Genomic DNA, 12,539 nt, shown 5'->3' with positions numbered 1-12,539 from the left:
GTTGGAAACTAATAAAATAATCTTTGGTTTATTTTGATTCACATTTTTTGTTAGAACTATTAAACATTGATTGTCCTGGGCCAACATTCAATTCCTGGTCATGGTGGTACCCCCAAGAATTGAGACGGATTTTAAAAATGAAGGAAACAGGTTGGTTCATGATATGTAAGTTTGTTTTTTATTGAAGAAAAAAAAACATGTTGGTTTTGCTCATATTGGCCCAATATTAAGTTGCGTCAAGGGGTGATGATCAATTTTGAAGAACTGAGAATTTTCATGGAAGTTTAGGATGAAAAACCATTATATCAATGATGATCTATCACCAGAAAACCATCAAAAATTTCAATTATAACTCTATACTCTTCAGATAAATTCGTCATGATTCATTAAAAATCAAAAATATTTTTGAACACCCTGTGTATGAGCATTACCTACGAGTGGTGCAAAGATGGCTTTAAGAATGGCCTTTGTTTGCTTGACGACCAGTTCTTGTCCACAGTTGAGGCTGCTCACTAGAATATTGGCGTTTCGTAAAGCATTCTTCGTCGGTCCACTCATCACGAGAATATACGTATAAGCCAGCAAGACAACGCGACCACGACCTATAAGAACGTAAATATGCTCTTCATTTTCCCATCTGTCAAACGGGCTTTCACTTATCATAATAACTTATTTTATTTTATAACCGTCGTTGAACAGCCTACCCAGTTTTGGGTTTACGCCTACTAATATTCAACTCCGTAACCTAGTAATTTTGAGCCCAACACAAAACAAGGGAGCTCTTGGATCAAACTAAGCTTTTTGATAAAACTATCCCCTTGATCCTCTATCACTGAGGATATTTTATGTTAGCACTATGGTCGGTGCGAGCCTGGTGCGGAATTCGTATAGATTAACTACATTTAACATCACTTGCCGAGCGGCTATTTCTCGCAGCCAACTCATGGTCAAAATTTACTGTTATCGAGTAAATTTCTCCGGTATATATATATATATCCCTTTCAATAGTCAGTAAGACACTTATTTCTACAGTATCGATATTAAAACTGCATATAGTTTTAATACTATTAATTAATATTTGGTGATTATTTAAACTGCTCTGACTTAGCGAATAGAAAATAATTGAATATTAAAGTACGTCCAATAAACTCTTTTCTTGATCAAATAGAGCTTTAAGCAAGCAAATATCACACTCATATTGGATACAAACATTAAATATCGATATCTCGGTTACTTTTTAAATTAGAATGTACCATTTTTATTACACCTATCGGCGCTTTACTACTGAACACTTCAGCCCGGAAATATCACGGGAGAGAGAAATAGAGGGCGAAACCTCACCCCGTCATTTTCACGAGAGCGAGAAGGAAGGGGTTAAACATTTTTTATTTTCACCAAACGTAACATTTCTTATTTTAAACTTTGTTTTAACTTTATTTCGCTTCAATATGATCGTATAAGTGGAGTTCTCATACAAGCAAAGTACACACACGAAATCTATATTAATTTTTCATTTTTTTTAGTTCTTGTTTTTTATTTCATTTCAAAATAAATGAATTGCTTTAAATAAAATACTATTTCTATTTATAATTAATTTGAAATACCAATTTTTTAAGTATAGTCATCATATTTTTTAAAGTACCAAAAATTTCATTTAAAAATGTTATTTCACATCCAAAAAAAAATTGAGTTTAATATTTAAACATCATAAAAATGAATTAATTTTAAAATCAAAAGTTGCTTTTTAGAACATTTAATTAAATTTGCTGCTATAGAATCAGTTATTTTAACAACTTTAATTATTTTTATATCTTATTTAGAATTTAATAGTAATAAAACACAATTTTGTTTTTTTTTGTCTTAAGAAATTAAACGAATTTTTTGCCGAAGTGTAATGAATCTGTTACAGGGACAACACCTCATTGTGAACTTTCTTCATCATTTCGCAGTTCCGATTTCGCGCAGAGAAAAAGGGTATATTTTTGCGTGATGTGCTGCCAAGTTCCCACATTGGCGGAATTTATGCATGGTCACTGGCCCGCCAAGTGACCATAATCTTACACTAACCCCTACTCCCAGACCAGCCACTCCTTGCGATCAGGGCTGATTATCGCCTAGGCCCATTAGGCATGGTCCTAGGGCCCACAATTTCTGAAGGACCCCAAAAAGTAGTGAAGAGTCTAATGAAAGGTGGGCTAGCTTTGTGTTGGTTTAAGTATTAAATAAAACACTGTTACAACAAACAGTATTAAATAAAAAATCAGTGACTTTTAGCAAAAATCACTGATTTCAATTGCTTGTGGCCACCAAATTATTTTTATTTTGATATAACATTGTTTTGTTGTTTTATATTTTGCTTTAATTTATAGATACGTAAACTTTATCTTAGAAAAATAATCTTCAATTGTCTGCTTGCAAAATTTCTTTGAATGTTTCTCTTGAATCATGCAATTCAATAGTAAAAGAAAACAAAAAATTTTTTAAATTCTAAATCGACAGAACTTCTTTGAAAAAAAAAACGCGCTTAAAAGCAGCAGAAATTTCAAGAAAAGGGTAATTTTTTTCTGCAACTTTAATACTAACTTGTGTAATAAAATTTTTAAAAATTTGGTTTTTTCACAATTGGTTAGGATTAAAAATATTTGCAATAATGTTGAAAGTTTTCGAGAAGCTGTGATCGATTTTTCTTTTAATTTTTGTAATGTTAATTTTTTAATTAAGAAAATGATTGAAGAATTCTAGTTTTTTATATTTTTTTCTTTTAACAGGGCGCAATTCAAGTCTTGACTGAGCAGCCCCAGTTAAGCATTTTATTAATATGTTACGTGTCTTTTAATCGACTTCTTTTTTTTTTTTCAATCTGCGCATTGTAATAGAGGGCGTTGTTTTCCTTAGTTTTAAGTGTTTCCTTTTCATTCGGTTTGATTATGAAATCGATGTTTGACCTGGTTAAAGTGAGTTTTCATTTTCTGATGATTTTGTTTGAGTTTCTTTCCTAAATTGGTTCCTTGTATTTCATGTTTTTTCCTGGACTTCTATACAAAACCTTCGGGGTACTGAGGGAGTTACTTTAGGCATTTGCTTCTCCCTCAATAGAAAAGGATTTGTTTTATGGCTACCGCGGCCGGTACCCCCTGAAGACGTGCTTCGTTGGTCATATTTTTATATACTTCGTTTCCTTTATTGCAATTCAATAGATTATTTTTCATTGTTAGGACTACTCTTCAGTAATTTAATTTAAAAATATCTTGTAAGGGGCCCGGAAAATTTGGTGGGCCTGATCGGTCCCTGAGTGGGAGGGTGGTGTCAAGCACAAGTGTGAGGATGAAAATTACATGTAACCAAATTTCGTATTCTTAGAGTCCACCGTTTACATGGCATACAGACACGCACTTTATTACATGTATACATCGAAAGTTTATAAATTAATACAAAAAATAATGTTATTAAATAAGAGAGTAAAGCAGTGAGAAAGATCAAAACCAATTTGATTGCTTTATATTATAACAGTTTGTAGTGTGTAACAGAAACACAATTCCAATTCCCTAGTATCCAAGACATGTTAACTTGATTCTATGATGAGGTACCTTTTCATAGATGAAAGTTGACATAGTCGATAACAACTCTCCCCACACCGTCGTTGAAACAACTCTTGTAATTTTGAATCCCACCCAGTAGACAAGGGAACTGGATCGGGAGAAATTTGCCTTTTGGATGATCCGCATTTGTGTTACATGGAAACCGAGAAAAATCTCCTATCATTTGCCTGGCGACAAGAAGACTGTGAGGATATTTTGCGCAAGCACTGTGGTCGGTGCGAGCCAGATGGAGGACGACCAGCCACGGAGTCGAATCTCCACATAGGTAGGCCATTGGGCCACTCTAATTTGATTGCCTGTGTGGGGAAAGTAGTTATTGACCGTGTCAACCATCATCTATGAAAAGGTACCCCATCATAGAATCGAGTTAATATGTCTTATATACAAGTGAATTAGAGTTGTATTTTTGTAGTGGTAGACACACTACAGTACTCCCCCACCAGAATTAAATCTGTGATAGAATTCGATGATCGGATACCACTAGTTGATTCATTGCTGTTTTGTGAGAGGCCGGGAGAGCTGTATTAAGTTAAGGGTCGTGATTGCTCCTGTGTTGTCCATAGTGGTCGAGTGTATGCAGGCCGATGTTGCGTGTGATCGAGACTGAGTAGCAACAGCGTTAGGAGGTGGATAATGTCGCAGTCGCAAGTCAACTGTTCAATATGGACCATCCATCGAAGTATGAGTTTCCGTCAAGGTAGGCATGTTCACATCACGTCCAGGTCACCCATGTGAGGAATGTAGTTATCGACCCTCTCAACCTTTCCTCTATGAAAATGTACCCCATCATAGAATATGTCTTACATACAAGTGAATTGTATTTCTGTAGTGGTAGACACTCTACACTTATAAGAATCGCATTTAAACCTGCAATAAAACTGTGAGATACTTACTGGAAAATAATTGTGGAACTGCCAACATGGTCATACAGCGGCATTCGTGGCTGAATGCAAGACCATTAGCGAAGAGAGCTCCAATCAAACAAGAAAGGATACTTGTAATTCGAGGATTGCAATTCAATTGGTTGAGAAAGAAGAAAAACATTGCAGTGGCTGACAACACTCCGACACCAAAACCAAAGCAACTTTTCAAGGTGAAATTTTCAATCGTTCCACTTGAGCACAATCGCCTGCAACTTCCAAAAATTAAACTCAAAAACCAATTTTCAAATGGGTTTCCTCATTTTATGACGCAGAATTTTGATTAAACAAATTCATATTTTTTTCTTCATATATTTTGTATTGATAAACAAATTATTAAACAAAGTTATTTTGTATTAATAGCATAGCACTGTGGACCAGAAGGCCATGATCTTTGGCCAAAAGTCAAAAATTAAATTTTCAACTAAAATATGTGTATGCAGTTTTAATATAGCCTAAACTATAAGTATTCATAATCATTCCAAACATTATAATTTACTTTTTGGACCGAAAAGAGTACAATGTAATGAAAAATATGTTAAAAAAATTTTTTAAAATTTAACTTTTACATTTTTATTTCAGACATATATGTTTCACCTTACTGTTACATTTGTATGAGAGCATATATGGCAACGTTACATTTAAAAAGTAACGAGTAAGAGTACAAGTATTTTTAAAAAAAGTAACGAGTAAAAAGTAAAAAGTTCTTATTTTAAAAAGTAACGAGTAAAAAGTACAAGTAAAAGTACAAGTACTAAACAAAAAAAGTAACGATTTAAAAGTACATTTCTAGGAAATCGAAAACTCAAAGTAACCTAAACTTTTATTGAATAATATTCTTATGCTCTTTAATGTTTTTGCAAAATTGTTATTTATTTAATTATTTTTAATTTTGAAAGTTATGGATATTTAATTTAATTTATTATTAATTTAATTTATTTTTAAATTCGGAAGAATATTATAATGTAATTTTATAATATAATCATATAATGTAATTTTAAAATCAAATATAATTTTAATATCAAACTTTTTACGGATTTGCACGAAAAAAAATTTTTATCTATTGATTTTAATTTTTAGTTTATTATTTTTATTTATTTAAATTACCATTGATTTAAAATTGTTTTACTCTTTAGAAGAGCGTTTTAAAAGCACAAACATAAACAAAGCAAACACGGGGTTTCAGATAGCTTTGTGAACTTTGAGCTAGTAAAAAATAATTGAATGTGCAGTATAAGTTGAAACAGAAGGTATTTAAACACGAAGTTAGCTGTGAATGCATATATATTGCACATTAATTTTATAAATTAAAAGAACATAAACATTTTTTTCTAATTTAATTTCTTTTTTTTTTTTTGAAAGCTTATCGAGTTTTAGAAAAAAGTAACGATTTCATTCGATATTTCCGTTACAAATACTTGTACTTTTTCCCTAAAAAAGTAACGAAAGTACAAGTAAAAGTACTAAATTTAAAAAGTAACGAAGTACAAGTAAAAGTACGTACTTTTTACTTGTACCGGCGGTACAAGTAACGAAAGTAAAAGTACTGCCATATATGTATGAGAGTAATTAGTCTGAAATGATAGTACAATTTTTCAATGAGTTGGATTAGTTAATACTCTTGATAAACTTATAGTTTATATCTTATCATTTGACATTTTACAATGTTTGAATGACTTTCGAAACTTTGTTCCAAAAAGTTCCACGAGGTAATTAGCTAAACTTTTTTTTGTTGTCTTCTTTGTTGTTTCTTCTTTCGAAAAAACCTGCCCCATTTTGCCCGTATTGCAAAGGTGAACTAAATATACCAAAAAACAAAAATTATGTTTTTTTTTCTTCATGTTTTCGAGTTATTTTGCAATTAATTTGCGTTATTTTGTAATATTACTTCGGAAATATAATTTGCTTTTCATTTTTAATGTAAAATTACGAAAATCATTGTATTTTCATCGCTTTTATTTAATTATTTAAACGTACTTTTTTTATTTTTGCTCGCCATATTTCAGCCGCCATTTTGCTTTTTTGGGAAATTTTAGTGTATTTCAAAATTTCAACTATCAATTCAGTTTACCTGCACATGAAAATCCCTAAATAAAAAAGCCAAAATTTTGAAACAAATTTTTATCGAAATACTAATTTTGGCCACGAAACCTTGGATGCTGGCTCACTGTGGAATGATGGAAAATAAGTATAAACTTCAGTAATGCTTCTTAAACAATAAGAGTAATTAACAGCACTGCTTTCTGAGGGGGGAGGGAATTTCTATACATTCTTATTTAAGTATAACAGAAAGAAATTGCATCATCTCTTGTTGGAAAGAAACTGCACATATACGGTCAAACCCCGTGAACCTTCAATGGACCGAAACTTCTGTTCACTATAACCGGGAGTTCACTATATTTGTTGTGTACATAGCAACGAATTAAGTGAAAAATATATTTAGCATTTTAATAATTTATGGTTATGAAATAAGGCATGAAACACCGGTGTCTCTGCGCTGAAGGAAAAAGTTTGCTCACTTTTTAGCAAAAACATTTGCTGATATTTAGATCTAAGAGAAACGGTTATTCATTTTTGAAATTTCTTTAATTTACAAAATCAATTACAGATTCATTTTCGAATATGAATTTCAAAAAAAAAAAAAAATTCCATCTACTTTTTTTCGATTTTATCTTTTAGTACAAATGTAATTCCGATAATCTAACACAGTGGTTTCCAGCTGGAGGCCCGCAAAGCCTTTTTTTGTGGCCCGCGAACTAAAATATACTAGTTGTTTTTTTTTTTGCGGACAATTTTGGTAAAAAATTTATATGGGTTTAAAATACTTTTTTTTCGTTTAAAACAACCTAATTTCTTCGTTTCTGTGCAATGCCAACGGTGCTAAAACATTTATTTCTCAGGTTTTGCATCCAAGAAAATATTTATTCAAATGCAAAAATAATCATACATGTTGCCCTTTTTTATTTAGTTTTTTTTCTTTTTCTGTATTTTGTGAATATAATTTAGCATGTGCATATCAGAAATTTTCTCGAAGAAATTCTTCCATTTAACTTTTTGAAACCACTCATTTTGGACGAAATTATTTACATTTGTAAATTTTAAAACGCATAAAAGAGGGAATGAATATCATCTTTCATTAAAATTCCTTCAATTGAACATCGCATGAGCGGGAAAGAAAAGAAAAAATTAATTACAGATGCTCGAGAATTTTTTTGTTTCTTTAATTCCTAAAAAGTCGAAAAAATGTTAATTTATCACAGAATTAAAAGAAAAAAAAAACTTGTCAATAAGTGTCTGATTAAGAGAAGATACGAAACAAGTATTATTTGTAATGCTTGTTATTTGGCTTTTAATACTAAAAAAACTTTGATAAAAATCTGAGAGTAATATTTAATGTTCCTTCAAACATAAAAGAGTTCTATATAAAATTTTGATAAAGTTGCGGCCCGCCATTTGAGTGTTTTTAATTGCGGCCCCCGGCCACATGTAAGTTGGAAACCCCTGATCTAACAGATTTTTTATAGTAAGTATTACACATTTTCATAATTAAAAAATACCAAAATGTACTTGAGAAAAAAGGGAAATAATCATTTCATTCTTTTAGAAAATGTATACCTCAAAAGACGATTAGTTGGACAACATTCCATCATCCATGTCCAGCATTCTTCGTACCAAGGATATCGAGTTCTCTCCCCCCTACTCACTCTTAGTGAATTCATTCTAGCTCTCTTAAATCTCTTGGCCGCTCTATACACTTTAAACGCTTGCCAAACCTTCATCACTTTTAACTAGAAATAAAAATTTGTTCTTATTCATTCAACATTGGAAATTAAAACCACAATTCTTACAGCCCAACTAATATAAAGATAATTTTAATGAAATGCAAATCACTTCTAATAATATTTAAGTAGGCTTAACTTCACATGACAATAGCTAAAAATATATATTGTTTTCAATTTCTTTTATTATTATTAGACGACACATTTAATTATAGACATCGTTCTCACGATTAAGATTCTAAATAATGTTTTTTGTTGACTATAATACTAAAGGGCTTTTCAAACTTTTACCTAAGATAACAAATCATTAAAAAAACTTGGTTTGAGAAATATGGTGTTCGAATAACACTCTTTCTTCAAATCTCTAAAAATAGTACTCGAACAGAACTTAAAAAATTTGAATTAAGAGTTCCAAACACAGGCGGTTTAATTATCAAGATAACTTTTAGAATAAATAGCATCTTTAAAGGTAAATGCTTTATTAACTGTAAGATATTATTTATTACTGGATCATTTAAATTAAATGGTGTTTGATAATTTATGTCAAACAAAAATTCATATTTTTACCATGAAGTTATTTATCTCTTTTCATTCAATTGCGTAAACAATAGATTTGTATTTTTCTTCACTTTAATGCATTTTTGGCAGTTATAGATGTTTTGACTTTTGTCAGAGTTGGGTACAAATGTAACATTAATCGTGGAGAAAAATTGAATATTTATTTTAGTGAAGCTTCCCGAGTTCTTACCTTTAAAGAATCACTTCTAGTTCAATACACAGTAAAAAAAAAAAAAAAATAGTGGCGATAACTAATCACTATAGATTTGGGAAAAAGTATTACTTTGAGGTCAATTATGAATCGGTTAAGGTATCGAATCGCTGGTTTGAGAATTCAGTTTTTGGTTACCATAACATTCTTTGTTTTCAATGACCGCAACTTTTGCTGACCTTTATGTGTCTCAGTTCATATGGCCAAATGTAAGAGAGGATTGTTAACCGTCATGATTCAACATCTTATGATGAAATAATTTCTTACGAAATCGCATGTTATTCACTGGCTTTGCTGACATCTTATTTAAAATGTTCTCTTGCATAGATTATTTTAGACTCTCTTAACCAAATCTGAACTGGATCATACGTTTAACAACATTTCAAGATCAAGTTCAGCCTTAAAAACTTTCTTTCTTCACGTATCTACGCTTATGTTTGCCTCACCAGAGTTAAAGGGAATGAATATTTTTAGTATTTTTCTACTGAACTTTTAATAAAATTGTCTTATAAAGCAACATTCTGTTGATGCAAAGTAATAATTTGTTTCATTAACATTTTAATTTTTAAACTAATGTGAAAAGCATACCCACGTTGAAAGTGGTCCTTTAAGTAGAAGTAGCGGATGTTAATCGAACTCAACACGGAATGCAAGTCAACTCCTTTTTGAATAAAACTGAGCCACATAATTAATTACTTTTCAAACATTAAATGAAAAGATAAGAACGCAGAGGAGTATTCGCGAATGCAACGACCTACGTTGTTATTTGATACGAATGACTGCTGACAGAACAACACGATCATCAGTTGGACCGGAGCATTAATGCTCCTTTATTGTAGCTCATTAAATTTAAAAAAGAAAACTGCTTGATATTCTTTCTTATGCAAGCAAAAGTAAAATAGAAGTTTTTTTTTAAGCGAAGGAATATCCAAAACACATCGGAAAAATATTTGTAAATAAACAGGAAAAAAATATGTATCTTATCTTCTTAAACCTAATCCCAGAGAAATCCTTCTACTAAATTTAATGATCTAATATGAAAAGTCTATTTAAGCATAACCTTCCATACTTTTCTGAATCATAGAACTTCAAACATTAAAATATGCAAAAGGAATACACAGAGACACACTATGTTATGTCATTTAATTTTGCAAAAAAAAAAAAATCGATAACAATTTTTATCAAATAATTTGAAGTCTTAATAAAAAAATCATTATTTATAAACTAAAAATGCTTACGATAAAAAATTTAAAAAAATTCCTCATATTGAAATAAAAAAATTCATAGTTTTTTTTTATAATCTTAAAGTTCTAAATAAAACGTAGAAAATCATTCTGTACAGAACTATCTTGAAATTAGAAAAAAAAAAAAATTATTTACAAGTGAATTTTTATTATAAAAATCATAACACTTACCTGCTTAATAAATTCGGAGAATTCCAAAATGAAATGTTTTTCGTTTGAAAATTTTGTTCTCAAATAATATATACATAGATTATCCTTTCATTACTTTAAAATAACAAACCACAGAATAAAATTATATAATTGTAAGATCTCGATATGAATTTCAATATGTAACTTAAAAACAGAAGAGCTGAATTAAATCATTCAAAATTAAAAATACTTACCAAGCAAAGGATAAAAAATTACTAATAATCAACATAAATGATATTTAATTAAACCATTGTTTCAAATAATTGTTTTCCGAATTATATAGAATCCTTGATGGGCAAGAATCTAAAATATTTCATTCAAAATATACAAAGAGTAAGTGGCACAATGGGCGACAGTCAAAGAAGGACCTATCGAGAACCCTCGCTGTACCGTGAGAGCACACCAAGAATGAACGGTGACGACCGACAAATTATGTATATAAGAGAATTTAATACAACTTTTTAAATGCAAATTAGGTTTTTCACACGTGCTATAAACAATCAGAAAACCCCTAAGATTTTTGAACCTACGGGAGAAACGGTAGTTGAAAGCAAATCTCCTGAATCTATTATTTCCATATTTTTTGAAAATGAAATAGGGTGTTCTAGACACAGATATCAGCAACATTTTCAAATTCATGACTCATTCCAAGAATTTTTTATGACTTGGTACTATTTTCTCTCACAAAAACGCAACAATACATTTAAAAAAGCACTATAACAACATTAAACGATAGGAATAACCAAAACTGATAAACTAATCTTCATATTTATAGATTTTAAATTTAAAAAACAGAGTAAAAGCAATAAAATAGCTGAAAAGAATACAAAAGAAAAAAAGGTTTTTTCTTTTTGTAGAATTATATTCTAAAGATACTTTTCTTGTACGCGGGAAAGGAAAGTAATACTCCTGATTTTTCTGTTCTCATTTCGGAATTAAAAAAATTCGCCAATGACTGGCTTGCTTCAGCTAGAATTTGAAATTGATAAAGTAAATAAAAAATAATAACACAAATTTTGAAGTTTAAATGATAATTCGCGCTAGAAATGATGCTTTTTGTTTCATTTTTTGAAAAGAACACCGTGGTTTTTAAAGAACATGATAAAAACATTTTATATTTAAATAAAATATGACTGTGAGTGGCGATTTTGTTACAAATTCAGATACTCGGAACACCATGAAATTGGGGGTGGGGGTAGATTCCATTTTAAAAATTAGATTTTTCGGCGACCTAAATCCATGATTTTTTTTCTTCTGTTTTTTAAAAAAAATAGTTAAAATCATGACAAATTTTGTTCAATACCGAAATGCATGATTTTCCAGTTGCGCAGATACCCTGGATATGCAAATTAGATTGGTGATACAATAGGCGAGGTCTAACTCGAAAAATAAAAATTCGTTTTAACACTAAGCAAATCGTCTGAAGGGCAGAGAGGGGATTTTTTCCCCATCCTCCCAATTTCTCTATTTAAATGTCAAACATGGACCCTTTTACAATATCATGACTGGTGCTTTAATCAACCCGACCTGAAAGGTTTAATTTTATTATAATAGAGACGGAAATTTCTCCTTCAAATTTTTTATAAGTAATACTTATTTGTATTTTTAAATGATAATATATACTTTAATTAAAAAATATAAACTCGTTTCATAAAAAGCATAATTTGTTGTTCGTCTATAAACTTATGAGCAGTTTTAAGTGCAGGTTTACTTCAAAATCATTTCCTTTCCTTTTAGAACATTCCACCACCTGTTTCATTTTACAGAAACATGCGAGAAAACAGCACAGATTTTCTTTAAGATAATAAATTTGGAGGGATTCTTGCTTGCGAAACTTAATGTATCAAATATGAATCTGTCAAGTATTTTACAAAATGAAACAAGTTAGAATCAAACAGCATTATTGACAGCTAGAAGATAAAATTTTATTTTATAATAAATTTAACGCATTCGCTTTTCATAACCTTTTTTTTTCTTCATAAATCGTAGATTCATGTAGTAAGAAATTTTTATTATCCATTAGTAAAATGGGTCTTGGT

General features: G+C 30.3%; 1 protein-coding gene across 1 annotated transcript in view; it reads right to left on the bottom strand.

Annotated features, from left to right (window-relative positions):
- The window catches only part of LOC107452575 (DC-STAMP domain-containing protein 2), a 45,898-nt gene extending 37,499 nt beyond the window's left edge, over positions 1 to 8,399 (bottom strand). The window contains exons 1-3 of the mRNA XM_043052394.3: positions 8,135 to 8,399; positions 4,493 to 4,728; positions 432 to 602 (exon numbers count right to left, since the gene is read on the bottom strand). Coding sequence (XP_042908328.3) covers positions 432 to 602; positions 4,493 to 4,728; positions 8,135 to 8,298 — 571 coding nt within the window. The 5' untranslated portion in view covers positions 8,299 to 8,399. The remainder of the gene's footprint in view (positions 1 to 431; positions 603 to 4,492; positions 4,729 to 8,134) is intronic.
- Between the last annotated feature and the right edge of the window lie 4,140 nt (positions 8,400 to 12,539).

Source organism: Parasteatoda tepidariorum, chromosome 2, assembly GCF_982258835.1.
Source record: "Parasteatoda tepidariorum strain Cologne lab strain chromosome 2, Ptep-v5.0, whole genome shotgun sequence".
NCBI classification, from domain to species: domain Eukaryota; kingdom Metazoa; phylum Arthropoda; class Arachnida; order Araneae; family Theridiidae; genus Parasteatoda; species Parasteatoda tepidariorum.
This window is presented reverse-complemented; position numbering and strand designations above follow the sequence as displayed.